General features: G+C 39.1%; 1 protein-coding gene across 4 annotated transcripts in view; it reads right to left on the bottom strand.

Moving 5' to 3' along the window:
* Positions 1–25,731, bottom strand: part of UBR2 (ubiquitin protein ligase E3 component n-recognin 2) — a 116,960-nt gene that overhangs the window by 2,492 nt on the left and 88,737 nt on the right. For 3 of the 4 annotated variants that reach the window (XM_007197858.3, XM_007197859.3, XM_007197857.3), the window contains exons 35-46: positions 23,131–23,279; positions 22,664–22,719; positions 18,746–18,842; positions 18,421–18,488; positions 17,047–17,182; positions 16,431–16,521; positions 14,940–15,070; positions 7,142–7,250; positions 4,870–4,926; positions 4,480–4,557; positions 3,562–3,732; positions 1,198–1,299 (exon numbers count right to left, since the gene is read on the bottom strand). In XM_007197858.3, the coding sequence (XP_007197920.2) occupies positions 1,198–1,299; positions 3,562–3,732; positions 4,480–4,557; positions 4,870–4,926; positions 7,142–7,250; positions 14,940–15,070; positions 16,431–16,521; positions 17,047–17,182; positions 18,421–18,488; positions 18,746–18,842; positions 22,664–22,719; positions 23,131–23,279 (1,245 nt within the window). The remainder of the gene's footprint in view (positions 1–1,197; positions 1,300–3,561; positions 3,733–4,479; positions 4,558–4,869; positions 4,927–7,141; positions 7,251–14,939; positions 15,071–16,430; positions 16,522–17,046; positions 17,183–18,420; positions 18,489–18,745; positions 18,843–22,663; positions 22,720–23,130; positions 23,280–25,731) is intronic. The other variant, XM_057555063.1, reaches the window with a different exon arrangement.

Here is a 25,731-nt window from a genome sequence, read left to right as displayed (position 1 = left end):
GGGGTGGGGTTGAGCAGGAGGGTTTACGTTGAGGCTAAAACTATGCATTTATTATCCATTTTGTTGGTAAAACGTAGAACAGGGAGGGGCAGGGGAGAGGATGGAAAAATTGCAGGGGTGAAAATGTTCTTCTAAGTACTGTCTTTCAGCTACAAAGTCTAAGCAAAGCAGTCAAATGTGAATAACTTTGGGGTCTAATTTAACCAAAGCACAGGCACTGGTGAGCTCACGCCTGGGGCCCTGGCTCCTGACTCAGAGCGCCAGTCCTCTCACTCTCCGTCCAGAGCTCTTCCTCCTAAGAGCCCACATTTCTCAGAGCAACGGTAAGAACCATCAACAGGTGGCACAAGCCCGTATCCTTGCAGTCAAGTGCCTGAGGAGCCCATCTACTTATCTTGCCTTGGTTTCCAGGCCTTCAACTTCTGCTCCCCAAGGCTGGGAAGTTACATCTAGGTTAAGACTTTTATCCCATTTGGGCAAAAAGAAATGGTCTGAAAGTTCTTTAACAGTGCTTGAAGGAACTGCTGTTAGCATTTTGCCTTTGATGTAACAGAAGCTATCAAAGTAGAAGTGATTAAGCCTCAAATACTGTTGTATTGCTCTATATGTTCTAAATCTTTGTTCTCTCAGATTCTTATGTAGTAAGATAAGCACATCTCTTATCAATCAAGATTTGCTCTTTTATATCGCTTGAAGAGGACCGGGTCTCCCATACAAAGCCGCACAAGTTACAAAGAGCTATCCCTGCAGTGCTCTGATGCTGTGGATGCCACAGGACAATTCAAACAGCTCTCTGGAGTAAGAAATGGAAAAAGGTTGCACTCTGTCCCATTTTTTCCACAAAGCCGCACAAGTTACAAAGAGCTATCCCTGCAGTGCTCTGATGCTGTGGATGCCGCAGGACAATTCAAACAGCTCTCTGGAGTAAGAAATGGAAAAAAGTTGCACTCTGTCCCATTTTTTCCCCTTATGTATCTTGATGGCCTTCAAGACACTCTGAGGGCTGGGAATGGGAATGTCAAACCAGACAGCCAGGGTAGCCTCCTTGGAAGAGTCCACAGACAACAGCCACTTGTGCTAACCCTTCAGGCAGTTAGCAGGCAGGCTTCAGGACCACAAGGTTCATTGTGTTCACCCCATGCTGAAGGCTCCGGTGGCCCAGAGCCAGTCAACCTAGTTCCCCAGGAGGGGCCTTACCTGAGTCCCTGGTCAGTCTCCCCATAGTCATCAAGGTAAGGAGGAGAATAAAAACAGCCTTTGGTTTTGCCAGCTAAAAATAGCACTTGACATTCCCGTACTCTGTAGAGAGACCATTTATACATTAGTAACCAAGGTTTGGATTCAGTTCCAAATGGACTGAAGTCTTATAAAAGTAAACAAAACCATTGGGAATATGGGGTTAACAGACACAAACTATTATACATAAAACAGATAAGCAACAAGGATTTACTGTATAGCACAGGGAATTATACCTAATAACTTGTAATAACCTATAATGGAATATAACCTGCAAAAAACAAAACAAAAAAACACTGAATCACTATGATGTACACCTGAAACTAGGGCAGTATCATAAATCAACTATGTATCAATAAATAAATAAACATAAACAAACAAAACCACTGTTGGAAGAGAAGAAATGGCATTTATAGCAGAGACACATGAAAAAGTATCAACACCCCTGCCTAAGTTTAAAAATAACTAAAAGGATTGTATTATAACCAATATAAGGAGGGGGAGGGACATTTAGGATTAGGATTCGACAGCTCATATAATAGTGGCATTTAAAAAATTAAGTGTGAGAAAGTTAACTACTTCTAAACATAAGGTAGTTATTTATGTATCAACCACTATTATGAGGAAATTATTCATTTACAAAATTGTACACAGGGCTTTCCTGGTGGCATAGTGGTTCAGAATCTGCCTGCCAATGCAGGGGACATGGGTTCGATCCCTGGTCTAGGAAGGTCCCACGTGCTGTGGAGCAACTAAGACCGTGCACCACAACTACTGAGCCTGTGCTCTAGAGCCCGCGAGCCACAACTACTGAGCCCGTGCTCCACAACAAGAGAAGCCACCGCAATGAGAAGCCCGTGCACTGCAATGAAGAGTAGCCCCCACTCGCTGCAACTAGAGAAAGCCCGGGCAGCAACAAAGACCCAACGCAGCCAAAAATCAAAAAAAAAAAAAAGGGTACACAAACATTACAAACTAGGTTGACCTGAAACACAAAGCAACACTCTACATGACTAAAAGAATTCTGAAATATGCCAAACAAGGTAAAATGCTACTTTTACATTTCTCCTAAGGGTTTTTAAAAAAATGTGTCTCCTGATCCCTTTGAGAGGTTTGCTTAACTTTTTCTGGTGTTAACAATTCAGCCCATCTCAACATTTATTGAGAACCTATCATATACAAGAAATTGTCAGGCACTGGGGGGTACTAAGATGACTAAGGTGTGGATATAATCTATGCCCCAGAGGAGCTCAAACTCATGTCATTTCTCTCCTTCAGACCCTGCGATGGCTTCCATCTCACTCAGAGACCTCGCTAGGACACACCAGGCCCATGACTCTCCCCCTTGTGCTCTCTACTGCAGTAGCAGCAGCCTCCTTGCTGTTTCTTTTCTTTTTTTATTTTTCTTTATTTATTTTCTGGCCATGCCGTGTGGCTTGTGGGATCTTAGTTCCCCGACCAAGGAATTTAACCTGCACCCTCAGCAGTGAAAGCATGGAGTCCTAACCACAGGACTGCCAGGGAATTCCTTTTTTTTTTTTTAAATAAATATTATTGAGGGATAATTTTTTTAAAAAGACCTATCCATTTTTACAGGACAGTTCGATGAATTTTGTCCTTGCTCTTTCTTGAACACGGCAGGCACACTCCCCAGCAATTCTGCACTTGCTGCTCCCTGCCTAGAATGTTCTCCCCACTTCTTTAGGTCTTTATTCAAGTCACCTTCCCAGGGAACCTTCCCTGGTTCCCTATCTAAAATTCAACTCTCCAGCTGCCATTTCATATTCCCCTCCCTAGTTTATTTTTTCTCTTCTGCATGGATCGCTTTCTAAATTCTTATTTTATTTTCTATCTCCCTCATTAGAAACTGAGCTCCATGAAGGCAGAGATTTTCGTATGCTTTGTTGACTACTGCATTCTCAATATCCATTACACAGTCACTGGTAAGTATTTGCTGTACGTTGTCAAATATACACAACTACATACATCAGCCTGTGATATGTATGAATCCAACCATGAGGATACAACAAAAGGAGTAATTCTGACTGTGCTTGGGTAGAAAACCAAAGACAGCTAGAAGTTTCACATTAGAATGAGGCACAAAGAAAGAACAGAATTGTCATGGGGATGGAAATGATAATGAAAGAACAGCACAGAGTTAGCATGAGACAAATATAAGATGTGTGGAGACAAGGCTCCCCATTTTCCTCAAATGAATAAAAGAGTGGCCTCAAATCTCTGCAATGTAGTAGTTTCTTGTTCCACCCCTCAACAGATGCCTACTGTGACAGATCCAAAGCTAGAAAGCTCCTTCCAGGGCCTTACCTCAGGAAGATGCCCACCCCAGAACCACAGGAGTAGGTGTGGGCGGTGCAAGCTCCCACGTCCTCCCCTTCCAACTCCGTCTGACAGCAGTAGCTCTGGGAGCACAGCAGAGTTCCACATACAAGGCACAGAGTTGGGGCTCTGCTCTTGTCACCACCTGATTTGGGGCACCTCCATGAAATAAAAAAGCACAAGTCAAGGCTCTAAAAGACTGGCTAAAGAGCTGAGGGTGGTAAAATTGCCCTGGAAAAAAATTCTGCAATACCAAGTAGAGCTGAAGATGCATACAGACTATGGACCAGGCAAATTTATTTCTAGAATAGGTAACATCTCACATACACACCAACACCAGGTACTGGAAACACTCAATCAACAAGTGGGGAAAAGAGAAATAAAATTATCAATAGGAGGAAAAAAATACGTAAATTAAAAAATTAAAAAAAAAATTACTGCTACTGTCATATAATGAAGTACTACACAATAGTGAAAACTGATGAATTAAAAATTATATGTGTCAAATGTATAAATAAATCTTACAAACAATGCTGAGTGAAAAAAGCTATAGGATAATGTACAATGCTATTCTAAAGCTTAAAATAATAATAATATATGCAAAATAATAATAACTGCTTAGGAATATAACCGTTTGTAGTTAATGTGTTATTTAAAAGTGCAAATTGTTTAGATAACCTCTAATGAATCAAACTTGTCCCTCATCACCCCCTTTCTCATATCTTATTCTGAAACATGGAATCATGCTTTTTACAAGTTTGGTAGTACAAGTTAGGTGGTACTACTGATGTTATGATTTACCTACCCAAACAAAAGAGAACAATGACAAAATCCTTCAAATTCTGTATAGAGAAGTGAGTGTTTCCAGTGGTAGGAAGTGCTCAATAAGCTAATATAAAAACTTACGAGAAATTAGATGCTTGATTAATGAGGCTGCTGTAATCCTCTGGAAGGTCTATTAATTTGTTAGATTCTCTTGGATAGCTAAAACAAAACAAAAACCACACAAAAAACCAGTTAATATGAGGACATATTGTAACAATGACAGGGAAACTCTTAACTTAGTCAAAATAAATAAAGGAAGACAATCTGAGTGACCGGGCACTACCACAGCAGCAAAAAGCCACAGTAAGAACTTTAAAATGCACGCTTAAATAACACAGGGCCTTAGGGTTCACATTTTTACTTGAAGAACTCAGGATGAATTATCAGGACAATAGACTGTACTGTACACTTATATCCTGCTTCCTTCCTACTTCTTGCCTCCAACCAAGTCTTTGACAATCTTCAGCTTACCTTATAGCGTCTCTTTCACCTTCCAGGTATCTCTTAACTTCAATGTTATGACACCAACTTTAATGTAAATGGAGAAAAAAACAATTTTTACTTTTGAAGGGCTAGAACTAAAAAATTTTCTTCTCTAAATCCAGTAAGAGAGAAACAGTCTTCTTGGCTTATTATATTTATCTCTTCATAAGAAGCTTAGAGGAATACCACATATTTTGCCTACCATATCTTAAAATCAGAAGAATATGACCTTTGATTTTCTAAAAGCAACAATGTTTAACATATTAAAATTTGCTATTACCCCCACTAATGGGACACTCTGAAAAACCAGTCTGGGGTATTCCCTGGTGGTCCAATGGTTAGGACTCTGTGCTCTCATTGCCAAGGGCACAGGTTCAATCCCTGGTCAGGGAACTAAGATCCCGCAAGCCACGCAGTGTGGCCAAAAAAACCAAACCAAAACCAAAACCAAAACAGTCTGAATCAATGAGAAGCTCTTATAATCTAGAGCTAGAACACTCATATAAAATAAAAATTTTAAAATTGTGGTAAAATACACAGAACATAAAATTTACTATTTTAACCATTTTTAAGTGTACAGTTCTGTGGCATTAAGTATATTGAAGTTGTTGGGCAATCATCACCACCTCTGTCTCCAGAACTTTTTCAGCTTTCTCAAATGAAATTCTGTGCTTGTTAAACACTAACCCATTCCTCCCCCCACCCCCAGCCCCTGGCAACCACCATTCTATTTTCTATCTCTATGAATTTCACTATTCTAGGTACCTCATATAAACAGAAACGTAATGTTTGTTCTTTTGTGACTGGCTTATTTCACTTAGCCTGCCTTCAAGTTTCATCCACATTGTAGCATGTGTCAGAATTTCCTACCCTTTTAAGGCTGAATAATACTCCACTGAATGCATATAACACATTTTGTTTATACATTCATTGGTTTATGGACATTTGGATTGTTTCCACCTCTTGGCTATTGTGAATAATGCTGCTATGAACATGCGTGTACAAAATTCTCTGAGTTCCTGCTTTCAATTCTTTTGCAATATACACCTAGAAGTGAAACTACTGGATCATAGAGTAATTCTGTATAACTTTTTGAGGAATCACCATACTGTTTTCCAGAGCAGCTGTACCATTTTCTATTCCTACCGGCAGTGTACATGGATTCCAGTTTCTTGACATCCTCACCAACATGTGTTATTAATATCTGCCTCTTTCATTACAGCAGTTCTAATGGGTATGAAGTGGTATCTCACTGTGATTTTTATTTGCATTTCCCTGATGACTAGTGATGTTCAGTATTTTTTCATGTGCTTATTGACCATTTGTATATCTTCTTTGGAGAAGTCCTTTGCTCATTTTATAATGAGTTGTTTGCTTTTTTGTTGCTGAGATGTAGGAAATCTAGATATATATATTCTGGCTATTACTCCCTTATCAGATATATGATGTGCAAATATTTTCTCCCATTCTGTGGGTAAATCAGCCAAATTTTATTCTTAACTTAGTCACTAACTTGACATGATTAACGGGTCAATTTCTCTAGACTTCAGTTTTCTCAAATATAAAGTGAGGACAGGCGGGTCCCTGGTGGCGCAGTGGTTAAGAATCTGCCTGCCAATGCAGGTGACACAGGTTCGAGCCCTGGTCTGGGAAGATCCCACATGCCACGGAGCAACTAAGCCCGTGTACCACAACTACTGAGCCTGCACTCTAGAGCCCGTGAGCCACAACTACTGAAGCCCTTGTGCCACAACTACTGAAGCCTGCGCGCCTAGAGCCTGTGCTCTGAAACAAGAGAAACCACCACAATCAGAAGCCCATGCACCGCAATGAAGAGTAGCCCCTGCTCACCACAACTAGAGAGAGCCCGCACGCAGCAATGAAGACCCAAAGCAGCAATCAATCAATCAATAAAATAAAATAAAAAAATAAAAATAAAGTGAGGATATTAGACTAGATAACCCTTAAGGTTTCTTTCAGTTTCAAAAATCTACAGAACACAGTACTTAACAAGTAAGTTAATATGAGGAAATAAATATTTCCACCACTACTCTCCTTCCAGGCAAATCTGCTTATGCTATTCAGTAGGCCTGGCAAAAATCTTACCATAAAGGTAAATCCTTAACTAAGAAGGCCTAATAAATCACATGGATTGAATTCTGCCAGGCTACCTGAGAATTCTGTAAAATATGTGATAAACTGAAGTTTGTTTCCATATATATATATTCCAATATAAAGAAGAAAAGTGTATAATCGTTACCTTTCAATCAGTAACTTCATTATCTCCTTATTTTCTTGAAAAAGGCAAATGAAGTTGTTTGGCAGGGAAAGGTAGTTACATAAATGTTCAAAATGGCTTGTTCCAGAAGCTGCAAATAGAGAAGAAAACAGTTTTGCATATAACAACTAAGAGTAGATCCTATAGGGCAGTAAGCAACAGCAGAGCTTAAAACAAAAAAGGCACGAGATGAAAGAGTTCAATTTCGCTAGGTACATAACCTGTAGGAAGTAAACAAGATGGCACATGGAAGGGAGCCACAGAAAATGACATAACTGAAAGTGGAGTCAGGCAACTCCTTTACCAAACTGGTCACAATTTCTTGATGTTTCAGTTTTACCATCTGCAAAATGGGGTACCTGTGTGATATACTTCATGGGGTTATTTGTGAACATTAAATGACAAAAATAACATATGGGTAGCTCTGGAAAAGTATAAGGCAGTATAGAGACATAAGATGATTTCATCACTGAGAGATGGATTTGAACACTAACTTAATCATCACTGACAATGATTAGGAAGGGTAAATTATTCTCTCAATGGTGCCTGGACAACTAGCTAAATGGAGATGCTATTCAACAAACTTTTAGAGAGCAGCATAACATGCAGGCACCCTATGACATGTGCCAGGCACTATGAGGTACAGTAAACTTTAAGTCTACCTTTACACTACTTTTATGAAATGAATTGAAACAAAACACAAAAAACAACTGTGAAATAGCAAATTAATTCCTACATTAAAATCAGATTTATGGGGCTTCCCTGGTGGCGCAGTGGTTGAGAATCTGCCTGCCAATGCAGGGGACATGGGTTCGAGCCCTGGTCTGGGAAGATCCCACATGCCATGGAGCAACTAGGCCCGTGAGCCACAGCTACTGAGCCTGCGCGTCTGGAGCCTGTGCTCCGCAACAAGATGGGCCGCGACAGTGAAAGGCCCGTGCACCGCGATGAAGAGTGGCCCCCGCTTGCCACAACTAGAGAAAGCCCTCGCATAGAAACGAAGACCCAGCACAGCCAAAAAAATAAATAAATAAATAAATAAATAAGTCAGGAGCTCTTAAAAAAAAAAAAGTAAAATAAAAATACAGATATATATTAAAAAAATCAGGGGACTTCCCTGGTGGCGCAGTGGTTGAGAATCCACCTGCCAACGCAGGCGACACAGGTTCGAACCCTGGTTCGGGAGGATCCCACATGCCGTGGAGCAACTAGGCCCGTGTGCCACAACTACTGAGCCTGCGCTCTAGAGCCTGTGAGCCATAACTACTGAGCCTGTGTGCCACAACTACTGAGGCCCGCACACCTAGAGGCCATGCACCGCAACGAAGAGTAGCCCCCGCTCCCCGCAACTAGGGGAGACCCACACGCAGCAATGAAGACCCAACGCAGCCAAAATAAATAAATTAAAAAAAAAATCAGATTTATGTGTAATTATGGCTATTTTGAACTTCAAGGCCACATGTTTCACATTAAAAAATACTTGAGAGGGGGCAGACAGCAGAAGCAAGAAGAACTACAATCGTACAGCCTGCAGAACGAAAACCACAATCACAAAGTTAGACAAAATGAAAAGGCAGAGGATTATGCTGCAGATGAAGGAACAAGATAAAAACCCCAGAAGAACAACTAAATGAAGTGGAGACTGGCAACCTTCCAGAAAAAGAATTCAGAATAATGATAGTGAAGATGACCCAAGATCTCGGAAAAAGAATGGAGGCAAAGATTGAGAAGATGTAAGAAATGTTTAACAAAGACCTAGAAGAACTAAAGAACAAACAAACAGAGATGAACAATACAATAATTAAAATGAAAAATACACTAGAAGGAATCAATAGCAGAATAACTGAGGCAGAAGACCGGATAAGTGACCTGGAAGACAGAATGGTGGAAATCACTGCCGCAGAACAGAATAAAGAAAAAAAAAGAAAAGAAATGAAGACAGCCTAAGAGACCTCTGGGACAACATTAAATGCACCAACATTTGCATTATAGGGGTCCCAGAAGGAGAAGAGAAAGGACCCAAGAAAATATTTGAAGAGATAATAGCTGAAAACTTCCCTAACATAGGAAAGGAAACAGTCAACAAAGTCCAGGAAGTGCAGAGAGTCCCAGGCAGGATAAACCCAAGGAGGAGCACACCAAGACACACAGTAATCAAATCGACAAAACTTAAAGACAAAGAAAAAAATCAACAAGGGAAATACGACAAATAACATACAAGGGAACTCCCATAAGGTTATCAGCTGATTTCTCAGCAGAAACTCTGCAAGTCAGAGGGAGTGGCACAATATATTTAAAGTGATGTAAGGGAAGAAACTACAACCAAGAATACTTTACCCAGCAAGGATCTCATTCAGATTTCACAAAGAAATCAAAAGCTTTACAGACAAGCAAAAGCTAAGAGAATTCAGCACTACCAGACCAGCTTTGCAACAAATGCTAAAGGAACTCCTCTAAGCGGGAAAGGGACTAGCAACTTAAAAAATAAAAAACATTGTAGATACATAGACTGCTGTATCAAAACTGCATGGGAGGGCTTCCCTGGTGGTGCAGTGGTTAAGAATGTGCTTGCCAATGCAGAGGACATGGGTTCGAACCCTGATCTGGGAAGATCCCACATGCTGTGGAGCAACTAAGCCTGTACACCACAACTACTGAGCCTGTGTTCTAGAGCCCGCGAGCCACAACTACTGAGCCCATGTGCCACAACTACCGAAGCCTGCACGCCTAGAGCCCATGCTCTGCAACAAGAGAAGCCACCACAATGAGAAGCCTGCACACTGCAATGAAGAGTGGCCCCCGCTTGCTGCAACTAGAGAAAGCCTGCACGCAGCAACGAAGACCCAATGCAGCTGAAAACAAATAAGTAAAAAAACAACAACAACAAAAAAAGTGCATGGGAACAGCAAAACCAAAACCTACGATAGATACACATACAAAAAAGAAAAAGCAACCCAAACACAACACTAAAGATGGTCATCAAAACATAAGAGAAGAGAACAAAAGAAGAAGGGAAGAAAAAAGACCTACAAAAACAAACCCAAAACAATTAAGAAAATGGCAATAGGAATACACATATTGATAATTACCTTACATGTAAATGGATTAAATGCACCAATCAAAAGACACAGACTGGCTGAGTGGATACAAAAACAAGACCCATATACATGCTGTCTACAGGAGACCCACCTCAGACCTAGGGACCTATACAGACTGAAAGTGAGATGGAAGAAGGTATTCCACGCAAATGGAAATCAGAAGAAAGCTGGAGTAGCAATACTCATATCAGACAAAATAAACTTTAAAATAAAGACTGTTATAAGAGACAAAGAAGGACACTACACAATGATCAAGGGATCAATCCAAGATGAAGATATAACAACTGTAAATATATATGCACCCAACAGAGGAGCACCTCAATATATAAGGCAAATACTAACAGCTATAAAGGTAGAGATCGACAGTAACACAATAATACTGGGAGACTTTAACATCTCATTTTCATCAACGGACAGATCATCCAGACAGAAAATCAATAAAGAAGCACAGGTCTTAAATGACACATTAGACCAGATGGACTTAACTGATATTTATAGAGCATTTCATCTAAAAGCAGCAGAATACACTTTCTTCTCAAGTGCACACAGAACATTCTCCAGGACTGACCACACGCTAGGCCACAAGGCGAGCCTCGGTAAATTTAAGAAAACTGAAATCATATCAAGCATCTTCCGATAACAATGTTATGAGGTTAAAAATAAACTATAAGAAAAAAACTACAAAAAACACAAACACATGGAGGCTAAACAATATGCTACTGAACAACCAATGGATCACCGAAGAAATAAAAGGGGAAATAAAAAAATACCTAGAGACAAACGAAAGCACAACGATCCAAAATCTATGGGATGCAGCAAAAGCAGTTGTAAGAGGGAAGTTTATAGCAAAACAATCTTACCTCAGGAAACAAGAAAAATCTCAAATAAACAACCCAAACTTACACCTAAAGCAACTAGAGAAAGAAGAACAAACAAAACCCAAAGTTAGTAGAAGGAAAGAAATCATAAAGATCAGAGCAGAAATAAATGAAATAGAGACAAAGGAAGTAAGAGCAAAGATCAATGAAACTAAAAGCTGGTTCTCTGAAAAGATAAACAAAACTGATAAACCTTTAGCCAGACTCATCAAGAAAAAAAGGGAGAGGACTCAAATCAATAAAATTCGAAATGAAAAAGGAGAAGTTATAACAGACACCACAGAAATACAAAGGATCATAAGACGCTACACGTGGCTATATGCCAATAAAATGGACAACCTGGAAGAAATGGACAAATTCTTAGAAAGGTACAGTCTCCCAAGACTGAACCAGGAAGAAATAGAAAATATGAACAGACCAATCACAAGCACTGAAATTGAAGCTGTGATTAAAAATCTTCCGACAAACAAACGTCCAGGACCTGATGACTTCACAGGAGAATTCTACCAAACACTTAGAGAAGAGCTAACACCTATCCTTCTGAAACTGTTCCAAAAAATTGCAGAGGAAGGAAAACTCCCAAACTCATTCTATGAGGCCACCATCACCTGGATACCAAAACCAGACAAAGATACCACACACAAAAAAAGAAAATTACATGCTGGGACTTCCCTGGTGGCGCAGTGGTTAAGACTCTGCGCTCCCAATGCAGGGGGCCCGGGTTTGATCCCTGGTCAGGGAACTAGATCCCACGTGCATGTTGCAACTGAGAGTTTGCATGCCACAACTAAGAAGCCCGTATGCTGCAACTAAGGAGCTGGTGAGCTGCAACTAAGGAGCCCACCTGCTGCAACTAAGACCTGGCACAACCAAATAAACAAATATTAAAAAAAAAAAAGAAAAAAAAAGAAAGAAAGTTAGAGGCCAATATCACCGATGAACATAGACACAAAAAGTCTCAACAAAATACTAGCAATCTGAATCCAACAATACATTAAAAGGATCATACACCATGATCAAGTGGGATTTATCCCAGGGTACAAGAATTTTTCAGTACCTGCAAATCAATCAGTGTGATATACCACATCAACAAATTGAAGAATAAAAACCATATGATCATCTCAAAAGATGCAGAAAAAGCTTTTAACAACATTCAGCACCCATTTATGATAAAAGCTCTCCAGAAAGTGGGCACAGAGGGAACATACCTCAACATAATAAAGGCCATATACAACAAACCTATAGTTAACATCATACTCAATGGTGAAAAGCTGAAAGCATTTCCTCTGAGATTAGGAACAAGACAAGGATGTCCACTCTCACCACTTCTATTCAACATAATTTTGGAAGTCCTAGCTATGGCAATCAGAGAAGAAAAAGAAATAAAAGGAATCCAAATTGGAAAAGAAGAAGTAAAACCGTAACTGTTTGCAGATGACATGATACTATATACATCAAAAATCCTAAAGATGCCACCAGAAAACTACTAGAGCTCATCAATGAATTTGGTAAAGTTGCAGGTTACAGAATTAATACACAGAAATCTGTTCCATTTCTATACACTAACTATGAAAGATCAGAAAGAAAATTCAAGAAACAATTCCATTTACCACTGCATCAAAAAGAATGAAATACCTAGGAATAAACCTACCTAAGGAGACAAAAGATCTGTACTCGAAAACTATAAGACACTGATGAAAGAAATCGAAGAAGACACAAACAGATGGAAAGATATACCATGTTTGTGGATTGGAAGAATCAATATTGTCAAAATGACTATACTACCCAAGGCAATCTACGGATTCAATGGAATCCCTATAAAATTATCAATGGCATTTTTCACAGAATTAGAACAAAAAATCTTAAAATTTGTATGGAGACACAAAAGACCCCAAATAGCCAAAGCAATCTTGAGAAAGAAAAACGGAGCTGGAGGAATCAGGCTCCCTGACTTCAGACTATACTACCTATAGTCATCAAAACAGTATGGTACTGGCACAAAAACAGATATATAGATCAATGTAACAGGATAGAAAGCCCAGAAATAAACCCACACACCTATGGTCAATTAATCTACGACAAAGGAGGCAAGACTACACAACAGTGGAAAGACAGTCTAGTCTCTTCAACAAATGGTGCTAGGAAAACTGGTCAGTTACATGTAAAAAAAAATGAAATTAGATGGTTCTTTAACACCATACACAAAATAAGCTCAAAATGGATTAAAGACCTAAATGTGAGAACAGATACTATAAAACCCTGAGAGGAAAACATAGGCTGAACACTCTGACATAAATTGCAGCAATATCCTTTTCGATCTGTCTCCCATAATAATGGAAATAAAAACAAAAATAAACAAATGGGACCTAATTAAACTCAAAAGCTTTTGCACAGCAAAGGAAACCATAAACAAAATGAAAAGACAACCCACAGATTGGGAGAAAATATTTGCAAATGATGTGACCAACAAGGGATTAGTCTCCAAATTTACAAACACCTCATGAGGCTTAATATCATCAAAACGAACAACCCAATCAAAAAATGGGCAGAAGACCATTATACAGACATTTCTCCAAAGAAGACAGATGAGAAGATGTTCAACATCACTAATTATTAGAGAAATGCAAATCAAAACTACAATGAGATATCACCTCACACCAGTCAAAATGGCTATCATCAAAAAATCCACAAACAATAAATGCTGGAGACAGTGTGGAGAAAAGGGAACCCTCCTACACTGTCGGTGGGAATGTAAATTGGTACAGCCACTATGGAGAACAGTATGGAGGTTCCTTAAAAAACTAAAAATAGAGCTATCATTTGACCCTGCAATCCTACTCCTGGGCATATGTCCAGAGAAAAACATGGTCCGAAAGGATACACGCATCGCAATGTTCACTGCAGCACTGTTTACGATAGCCAAGACATGGAAGCAACCTAAATGTCCATCGACAAAGGAATGGATAAAGCAAATGTGGTACATATATACAATGGAATATTGCTCAGCCATTAAATAGAATGAAATAATGACATTTGTAGCAACATGGATGGACCTAGAGATTGCCACACTGAGTGAAGTCAGTCAGAGAAAGAGAAATATCATATGATATCCCTTATATGTGGAATCTAAAAAGAAATGATACAAAGGAACTTATTTACAAAACAGAAAGAGGCTCATAGACTTAGAGAACAAACTTACGGTTACCGGGGGGAAGGGTGGAGGGAAGGGACAGTCAGGGAGTTTGGGATCGACATGTACACACTGCCATAATTAAAATGGATAACCAACAAGGACCTACTGTATAGCACAGGGAACCCTGCTCAATGTTATGTGGCAGCCTAGATGGGAGGGGAGTTTGGATATATGTATATGTACGGCTGAGTTGCTTTGTTGTGCACCTGAAACTATCACAACATTGTTAATCGGTTATATTCCAATATAAGATCAAAAGTTAAAAAAAAAAAAAGCAACAAAAAACCACACCTGAATTTGTCACTTTTCACTTTTTAAAATCTGAACAACCCAGTTTATGAATAATGTACAATTGAACAATTTTAACATCTGAAAGCAAAACAAGTACATTTTTGTACATGTACAAAATCAGTACATTTACTGACATCCAAATAAAATCAGATATTTACATAAATATGCATCTAATTCTATAATCTGTACATCACCATAGTCAATTAGCTATGAACTAAACTTTTAATAAGTTTTCATTTTTGCAATGCACTTTAATTCTTAACTTGCTAGAGTGAAAGACTACATACATTTCCTACATTTTGAAAGAAATTAGAAATTACCTTGAATTTCAGGTGGGGAAGGAACTCCATTTAAGTAATGGAAAAACAAAGCAGAACACCTAAGGAAAGGCATGATTCCAGCTCTGACATTCCTCAACAGATGCCAACCAGAGTGCATTTCTTTCAAGGCACTGTGGAAGAGAAAAATGATAACTGGGAAATGTAATTAAAAAATGGTCATTCTAGTTATAGCACAGTGTGAAAACAGACAACTACTATTTGGAATTGATAGCACGTTGGCTTAAAAGGTATGGGTAGCCCTAACTATTACAGGATGTCAGGTATAATTGGTGATATACCCTCCAATGCTGTTATTAAAATTTATAAAAGTTATATAGCTATATAAAGAGAAAATTTGGAAAATAAAAATACTATCCACTATTCTGTAACCTTATATCAGCAGGTATTACTTTGGCAAACTATTTTCATACTAATCTGTCTTAACACAGTTGTACTTGTAACATATAAAATTTAAAATTAACATGATTTTCAGATCATAAACCATAATTTTATTGGAATTTTAATATTCTGGATAACATCAATCATAACCTACACTAAATTACTTCCCTGTAAGCAAACTCTTAGATTGCTTTAAATTCTTTGCTAATATAAATATCAGTGTACATCTTTATGCCTATAGGTTTTTCTATATGTTGGATTATTCTGCTAGTGTGGATTCTCAGAAATGGGATAACTTAGTCATAGAACAAACAGTATGGTTCTTGACATATACTGTTAGAAAGCCAAGTGAAGGGACTTATCTGGTGGCTCAGTGGTTAAGAATCTGCCTGCCAATGCAGGGGACACGGGTTCAAGCCCTGGTCTGGGAAGATCCCACATGCCACCGAGCAACTAGGCCCATGCGCCACAGCTACTGAGCCTGTGCTCTAGAGCCCGCGAGCCACAACTACTGAGCTGGCACACCACAACTATTGAAGCCCACATGCCTTAGAGCCTGTGCGCTGCAACTACTGAGCCCACGTGCCGCAACTACTGAAGCCTGTGTGCTGCAACTACTGAAGCCCGTGTGACTAGAGCCAGTGCACCACAACAAAAGAAGCCACTACAATGAGAAGCCCGTGCACCACAAGGAAGAGCAGCCCCCGCTCGCCGCAACTAAAGAAAGTCCGCACGCAGCAATGAAGACCCAACACAGCCAAAAAAAAAAAGAAAGAAAGCCAAGTGAAACTGTCGTAACCAAATCACAATGACTCCAATAACATGAGGTTCTAAGAATGTCACTGCACTCCTGCCAGCCCTGGATATACCTTAAAAATGTGTGGGAAGTGCTGTATATTACTCCTCTCTCAGAGATTTCCAATCATGTTAGTATATTAAAAGTTGAGAAGTCCTGCAGGTCACTCCCCCATCTCTTATTTTAAACATGTTAACAGACAGCAATTTCCCTTATTTAACAAATGAATTCGTTTTTCATACTACCACCTCCTAATATTTGGGGAACTGCCTATCATGTAAAGATTACGACCTCACCTTCCTGTATACTGGTGAAGTGTTTTATACAAAGCAAGAACTGCTAATTCTTCTTCCCCAGAAGCATTTTCTTGATCCATGCCATTCTCTTCTGAAAGATAAGGCACTATTAGTACTCTGTATTTGCCTACTAAGTGGATTGATGACCACACCATTTAAGCACTCAAATATATTCATACACTCACATGTAATATGAAAACACTCTCACAAAACACACAGAACTTTAATCCCTCAGGTCGGAACACAGTATTGATCTCCATCCTAACAAGGAGCCCCTTAGGGAGAGGAAGCCAAAGTGCCTCAGGGTGCCAGGCAGCAAGCGGTGAGTAAAATCTGCTAAATATACAGCCTCTGGTACTCAAATATAACTAAACTTATGAAATAAAAAAATAAGTAAAAACATTCACATCACTAAGGTTTTTAACAGAAGGGAAATTGTTTCAAAAATTTTCACATGAGGATAAACAGGATTTTACTGTTTATTTTACTAATTACTACTACAAGTAGCCTAATTATAGTTTATATATTACTCTCATCCAAGCACCTTTTCCTTTAGTACTTTTTTTTTAAACTGAAAAAACGCCAGTGCTTCAAGAATCTGACAAAAAGGAGTTACCTGTACATGAGGTAAGTAAGACCTGTATGATGTGTGCCATAGTAACCAGATGGAAAACGTGAAGGTCCCCAGTGCCAAGGCTGATCCCTGAAAAATCTTGACACTGCAATGCCGGGAAGGCGAGCACCAAGCCCACCTGGATACCAAATACAGAAGGTCAGACGGAGCACCTTTCCTTTCACAGCTGAACACGTTTCCATTTTCTGAATGTGATCTCTTTGTGAGCTCAGTCCCTCCCCTTAAGAAATCTCTGTTCTTAAAGGGTACACATGTTAGAAATTCCACTAGGATTGACTAAAGAAAATTATTTAGAGCGTTATTATTTCATTTGATGGGCATTATTATTTCATTTATCCAGTGATTCCCCTATATATAGTTTATTGTTAATAATAACAAAAATAAACCTTGAAATCTTTCTAGGTAGTGAGCAATGGAAAAAGCATGAGTTTTGGACCCACAAAGATCTAGGTATGAATCCAAGATCCTCTTATGAACCTTTTAGACAATTCCTTTGAGTCTCAGTTTCCCTGTTGGTAAGCTGGCGATAATATACGTGTTTTTAATACCTCAGTAATAAGGATGTAAGGACTAAATGAAGATGAATGTGAAAGCAGTCAGGTATACAATAAATGCTAGCTCTCTTGTTAGCCTCCTGCTGCCTGTATGGTGGTGTCAGTGGTGGTGGTTTTCAGCGGAGCGATGGGAACAATAACAATGGCTAACATTTACTAGGGACACATTGCTCTAAGCTCTTTACATTGATTATCCCATTGAGTTTGGCACAGTTATATCAGGTAGGTATTAACCAACTTACAGGCACAGAATATGATGCCCAAAGAGGTTAAGAGGGCAGCACTTGGGGCTGCTGTGCATGGTGGTACACTCAGTGTCCTGAGTAAGGGGACCTGGTTGAGGTGGGGCTGAACTTCAGCCACCCACTGCCTGGCCAGCGCTGACCTGGCACCACCCGCACCTGCTCAGAAGACATGACTTTCCCTAAACCACACAAAGAGACTGTTGCTAAGCAGTGTTACCAGAGGGCTGTATCTGCCCCAAAGCGCCGTATGGGCTGGCAGCAGCCCTTACATTACTAGTGTTTTTTACTTCTCTAGAGTGAAAAGCATAGAGAGGTTACATTACTGACCTCAGCCACAAGGCAAAAATAAGACAGATTGGGTTAGACACCCAGGTCAAGTCTCTCAACTGGATTCCTTAACATTTTCTTTTTGAGGATCTTCAGAAAAGAATTATACTCAGAAGTAGTAAGAATAATAGGTGATAATTCCTCTTGTCTGCCTCTGCATTACTCATCAAGTCTAAGATAAAGCTATATAATATGATAAAAATTTCAAACACAAATTACAAGATACCCACCAATAAATGAAACATGTCGATATCTAATATGCATGGAAGGTCTCCGTGGTTGTCACCAGGCACCAATGCTAATGTTCAAAGAAAAATACATGAGCACATATTATATGTCAATGTAAGTATTAAATTATTTAAAAAATGCATATAATCTAGTTTAAATTTATTTTTTGCAAGCTATATATGAATTCATGAGCTAGAACTTGTATATAAGACAAACAGTATTACCAAAATATTTCTTTCAAAATGGAGGGAAGTTTCACCACTAAAAACAAAACTACAGAAGATGAGAAATTATCATAACATATATGGTACATGTATTAATACTCACATGCAAAAAGTTTACAAAAGTGTCCTTGTACCACTGAAAGTGATGCCACTGTCCAATGTGCTGCAGCAAATCTTGTTAGTGACCTAAGACAGTCATCCTGAAATAAAGAGACGACAAAATTAACAAAGAAGCCAGCATATGAAGTAGTTCTCCTCTTTCAGGAATGTTAGTTCAAAGCACAGCTAGTTGAAGTAAAGCTGGATGCACAATGAAATCTCTAGATGGTATGGAACTGAATCTATGACATCTTTAATGGCATGTCTCTAACATGGAATGCATGGAATGGAAAATATCTAATTGTATGCTGAATAAAACAAGGCTATCTCCTGTTACCATGCTGCTAGTTCTCTGTGGAAAAGTTAAGAAGGACACATGCGTCAAGACAGACAGCAAACAAAAGAGACTCCCAGGAATGTGATGCAGTATTTCTTTATATTTAGTCTAAATAAATACTCTAAAATGTGGGAAACACTTCAAATACTGGGGAAACTACGTGCAAGAAGATGGTTGTACAAAACAGGGTGCCTGTAAACATCAAAAACTGTTATGGAGACTATGTAGGAACAATGAGAAAACTCTTAATGTAAAGTGAAGAATAGAGTAGAAACAAAACTACATGTAAATATCTATTACAATAAAGTATAAACATGTTAATGAAAAAGACAGATGGGTGATTGACTTAAGTTTTTTCTTCCTGCTTAATTCTCTATTTTCTAAATTTTTTGTAATGTTGTTTGGTGCAATAGATATTGAGGACCTACCATACGCTAGTCTTGGTTTTGAAGATCTCAAAATGAAAACTCACTCCCCCACCCCCTGCTCTCAAGGAGCTCACAGCCTTGAGGGTGGGAAGGAAAAGAAAAGGTGGGGAGGGGACAGCTAAAGGAGGCAGCATCACAGATGAGGTACACCGCACTTCATGGCTCAGAAATTTCCCAGTGAAGGCAAAGCTTGAAGAACTTCTTAAAGAGGAGTTATCTGCTTAGGGCACTCGAGCAGAGGCAAAAGATTGGGACTAGCATTTGGGGACCAGTAATGATTCTGCAATCCTGGCCCATGGATGTGGGGATTGGCAGGAGGTGAGTGATAAAGGAGAAGTAACATTTAAGAGATATGATCGGGGTTACTTTTTAGAGAACCTCTCTGATAATATATTAGGAGAGAGTGAGATTCAGGGTAGAGACAGTTACAATAATCTAGGCAAGAAAAGATATAGGGGCTGAACCAAAGCAGCAGAAGTAGGAATGGAAGAACTAGGACAAATATGCAGGAGAGAAATTCAACAAACTCTGCTGATCAATCCGATACGAACATCCAGACCAAATGATGCATCCAAAAGGACTTGCAAGTTTCTGGCTTGGTCACCTGGATGGACAGTGGTGACATTACCTAAGACTCTAAATATAGGAAGAAAAATTAATTTGGATTGTTCAGTTTGAGGTATCCTTAGGAGATCCAGGTAAAAAAATGAAACAGGCACTGAGAGATAATAGATCTGGTTTAGAGATAAACAGGTGGGAATCATTTGGATATAACTGGAATCAGAGACATAGATGGGGCTGACCAGGGAAGAGTATCAGATGATTGAGTCATGGGCCAAACTCTGGGGGTTTAAAATAACATTTACAGCACAAAGGAGGGAAAGCAGACTGAGAAGGAGCCGCCAGAAAGGTAGGGAGAAAACCAGGAATGTCACAGAAATCAAGAGAGAAAATGAGTTTCAGAAAGAAGCAGTTATCAGAATTAAGTAAACAGAATGTCAAATAAGGGCTGAAAAATGCCCACTCACAATGATAATGAGATCATTTGGTGAACTTGGCAAGAGGTGTTTCCGAAAAGTGAGAAAGTGTTGGTGAGGGGTGGTGGTGGTGAAGCCAAACTGCAGGGAGTTGAAAAGTGAAGAGTTAGCAAGAAATTGGAGCCAGAGTATACATTATTGTTTAAAGACGTTTCGCTGTGTATAAAATTTCTCTTAGGATGTGAAGTGAAATTAAAAACTGTAGGTGCGGGCTTCCCTGGTGGCGCAGCGGTTGAGAATCTGCCTGCCAATGCAGGGGACACGGGTTCGAGCCCTGGTCTGGGAAGATCCCACATGCCGCGGAGCAACTAGGCCCGTGAGCCACAATTACTGAGCCTGCGCGTCTGGAGCCTGTGCTCCGCAACAAGAGAGGCTGCGATAATGAGAGGCCTGCGCACCGCGATGAAGAGTGGCCCCCACTTGCCGCAACTAGAGAAAGCCCTCGCACAGAAACGAAGACCCAACACAGCCATAAATAAATAAATAAATAAATAAATAAAACCCTAAAGTTTAAAAAAAAAAAAAAAAAAAAAAACTGTAGGTGCTATTTATCTGTATTTAAACATTTTTCATTGCATGGTGAAGTAAGTGAAATATGCTTTAAAATGGCTTGCTTGGTCATAAAAAGGAATGAAAAAGCTAGGGTGATAAAAGATAATATTGAGGGCAAGAGTAAGAGGAGGAATAATGGAGCACACTTGTGAACAGGGCAAGTGCCAGGAGTGAAAGAGGTAGAAGAAGGGGTAACTGATGGAGAGGGGATGGATTCCAAACAATAGATGGAAAGATAAGCTACTTTTCCCGGAGGTCCCTTATCCTCTGATGTAGGAGGGAAAGGTCAGTGGAGAGGTACGTAAATTTGAACAGCGCAAGTCAAAAAAATAGAATGAGTTCGTCCCTAATGGCTATATACTTTAAAAAATTAAATTTCTCTTATGAACGTAGAAAAAAAACTTAGATAAAATATTAGCAAATCAAATATAATCATATACAAAAAGGATACTCTACATGACCAAGTTGGGATTATTTCAGGAATGCAAGGTTGCTTTAACAATCAATATAAACAGAGTACACAAAATCATATTAGCAGAAAAATAGATGAAGAGCCAACAGTGTACCAAAGAGGCAGAGTGAAGTACACAGAATCAAGAAAATGTGTAAGAACTGCCTTAAAAACCAGACAAAATAAACTCTATTCTATACATTTGTGATTGCCTTTTCAATATCAGCATACTTACCAACTCTTATTTACTGTAGCAAAAGAATGTCAGTCAACATTGATAGTCATATCCCAATCCATCATATATCACAGTTAAGAACACAGGGAACTGCTATTCTGCTGATTTACCACAAAGATACAATTCAGGGCAGTTTTAATACCAGGGTCTACTCCTACATATTCCAATTTAATAAGTCAAAGTGACCAGGTATCTGTATTTTTAAAAAACTCCAAAGAGTTAGGGCTCTTACATCAGTGGTTCTCAATCCTGGCCTCGGGGTGGGGGTAAGCTTTTAAAAAAATATTAATGCCTGGGGCCTATCTCCAGAGATTCTGATTTAACTGACCCATAGTAGGGCCTAGGCACTTTTAAAAGCTCCCCAGGTGATTCTACGTGAATAAAATTACATGCACTTTTATGATTATAAGTTTGAATGGTTAAGTAGAAGAAGAAGCTAACACTAGCTACATTGTAAAAATTAGCAAGCTTTAATTGTATATTCCTTCACTTTTCTAGGCATTAAATGTACTGTTTTGACATTAATTTGTACTTATTTACATGTTGCTTATAATGGGTAGTCAAATGTGGTAGAGGGTATGTTCTGATCTCTATTTCCAACTACGGCACTAAAAATTCAAGAACAAGCACTTTGTTTTTAGTTCCCCATCCCCCCATCTTTTCACATGTTTAACCAAAAGAGATGAAGTCTATTTAAAAGAAAAATAATGAAAAATTAAATTATAAACATTACGTCTTCAGTATTGTTACAGAAAATGGGTTTTACCTCAAAAGGAGTGAACCTATGCTTAAATAACCATTTCAGGTTTTTTGGATTAAAAAAAGCAGAACAATCTAATTTCTACTCCACCATTCCATGAATTGAGTAAACTGATAACTTACCAGTCTGCAAGGCAAAGGACTGAACAACGGTTTATCTTCATCACTTAAAATTCTTTCTGAGGATTAAAAATGGTAAAGATGGTAAATTTTATGTTTTGTACATTTTATTACAAGTTTAAAAAAAAGTAAAAAAAAATTCTTTCTCCCGAAAGCACAATATTGTCAGGTTTTAAAATCTTTAAGTCATTTCACAAGAATTAACTTTGAGTAAGAAGTAAAAATGAGGAAACATTCCCTTAACTGACAAGAAGCTATAACCACCACTAAAATGAGTTCTCTGTTGCTGTGGTTAATTTATAAACTGTCAATCTAATATTTTGTCAGCACACTACATTTCCTGCTCCAAAGTCTTTATATTATTTGATATTGTTGCCCACTTTAAACATCTCTGTTTAAATACAGGATTCTACACACAACTCATGTCAATGTATGTTTGAGATTTAAAGACACAACTCTGAATCTCTTACCTATGCTTTGGATGGTGTATGCGCAACTACCCCAGCACATTATGGGGACACGGGGATCCTCTTCATTGGGATGAACCTTTAGTCCCACCTTATAAGTAGCAGTTCCAAATGTTGTTAGCATTTCTTTTATGCTTTCAGAATAAGGATTCCTAAAGTGAACATGTACAGGATTAGCTCAAAACAATGTGCTCACATCAATCAAAGGGCTCAGTTTCTTAACAGCTATTTTCTATGTTGGAACTGAACCACTGAAACTACCTAAAGATAGTTGTATGAAAAGGGGGAATGAAAGACATGCAAACGGTCCCTGCCTGAGAGGGGTTATGCTCTACTTGGGTTGGCAGCAGTGAGGCACAGGCCTGAAAACAAGGTATTAGGGTGAAGGTCTACACACTGAACTATTGGATCCTGGACCTCTTCTCCATCTCAAGAACATCAGCAATGTGTACCCACTGCCATAGATTTTAGTTTCTCCAGTGAAGAATTCTCAGGAAAAGTCGTTTTTACACATTGACATTTGGGGGTCCCAAGTGAAAGACTGGTGGGGGCCTGATCACCTCATTGTGAGGCTCATAGGTCAGCAAGCTCCAACCTGCCCACCAGGTATCCAGTGAGCTTCTTAGTGCCTTGTTCTTGAAGTCACCGAAGGACCAATAAATATTTAAGAAAAGAAACATCAAAGACATAAACACCAAAATAAGCAGAAAAAAGGAACTCAGGGAAAACAGAGACAGGGTAGAAAACAACCAATTTATAAAAAAATTAGGGGACTTCCCTGGTGGCGCAGTGGTTAAGAATCTGCCTGCCAATGCAGGGGACACGGGTTCGATCCCTGGTCCGGGAAGATCCCACATGCCGTGGAGCAACTAAGCCTGTGCGCCACAAATACTGAGCCTGCGCTCTAGAGCCCACGAGCCACAACTACTAAGCCTGCATGCCACAACTACTGAAGCCCATGGGCTTAAAGCCTGTGCTCCGGAACAAGAGAAACCACCACAATGAGAAGTCTGCACACCGCAACGAAGAATAGCCCCTGCTCGCTGCAACTAGAGAAAGCCCGTGTGCTGCAGTGAAGACCCAATGCAGCCACACATACATACCTACATACACACCTACATAAATAAATAAATAAATGAATGAATGAATGAATGAATAAGGGGATCAGTCCAAGAGGGCCAAGAATGAACTAACAGTAGGACTACCTCAAAAAATGGAAAAACCAAGAGGAGAAAATTATCTAAGGAACAAAATAAAACATTCCCCAACCTGAAGGGTATGAATCTTCAAAGAGCCTGTTGAAAACGTGGCGAAATGAATGAAGAAAGACTCACATGTCAAGGAATATCACAGAGAAATTTCAGAACATTGATAATTAATGAGACAATAACAACAGTTTCCAGAAGTAATAAAGTTACAAAGGAACAGGAATCAGAATGGTGTTAATTTCTCAGTGGGTGCTAGAAGTCAGTAAACACTGCCTTCAAAATCTAGATGTAAAGTTACTTCTAACCTATAATTCTATACCCAAACCATCCATCAAGCATATGGATACAATAATAAATGTATTTTCAGACATGGAAAATTTAACACCCAGGCACCTTTTCTTAGGAATCTGCTGAGAGATGCAACATGAGGGAGTAAATTAAGAAAGGAAGGAGAGGACTTCCCCAGTGGTCCAGTGGTTAAGATTCCACACTCCCAAAGCAGGCTGTGTGGTTTCAATCACTGGTCAGGGAACTAAAATCCCACATGCCACAGGTGCAGCCAAAAAAAAAGAGAGAGAGAAGGATACAAGATCCGGCAAACAAGAGGAGCAGGGCTAGGGGAAGTCTCAGGGTGACAGCTGTGCCCTGTCCTGATTGGCATGGGAGGGCAAAGGCTGTGGGAGGAGGGCTCCAGGAAGGAAGATCATCTGATGAATCTGAGCACTGATAGCTACTGCTAGGCGTCTGACAGGTCTATTGGAACGTTTAGGGGAAAAAAGAGTATTATATACATAGAAAACCAAGTATATGAAAAAAAATAAGGTAATTATTAACCACAGGAAAACAAAATTGTATAAGAAAGGAAATTTAATATACAACTTATCAGTAGAAACAATTATAATATAAAAACTGACAAATGATTTAACCAAAAATTGTGAAATAACTCTATAGGTAGACTGGCGAGGAATAGTGAATAGGGTAGAGGTCAAAGTTGAATCCTAAATTACTAGTCAACAGAAAGATACTGTTTAAAAAAATAATAAATCAAGACACAGCTGATTAAGCATTTTAATTAGAAATATGGAAGTACGTAGCAGAAGAAACAAAATGACAGGACTGGGGATAGGGAGGAGGAATTTGAGAGGCACAGGACTGATGTTCTTTCTGTTTAAGCCCTCCAGTAGTATTTTTACTGAGTAATTTAGTATTTGCCAGGCACAGCTTCCAGGTAACGTTAAATGTACTGTCATTTTATCTTTATAACACTTATGAGGTAGATATTATTATCTTCCCTTTACAAATGAGGAAACTGAGTGAGATACAGAGAGGTCAAGCAATTTGCACAAAGTTGCACAGCTTATAAGCAGTGGTGCTGGAACTGAACAAAAGCAGTCTA

The sequence above is a fragment of the Balaenoptera acutorostrata genome, chromosome 10 (assembly GCF_949987535.1).
Source record: "Balaenoptera acutorostrata chromosome 10, mBalAcu1.1, whole genome shotgun sequence".
Taxonomy (NCBI): Eukaryota; Metazoa; Chordata; class Mammalia; order Artiodactyla; family Balaenopteridae; genus Balaenoptera; species Balaenoptera acutorostrata.
Note: the sequence above shows the minus strand (reverse complement) of the source record. Positions and strands in the feature narration are given on the sequence as shown.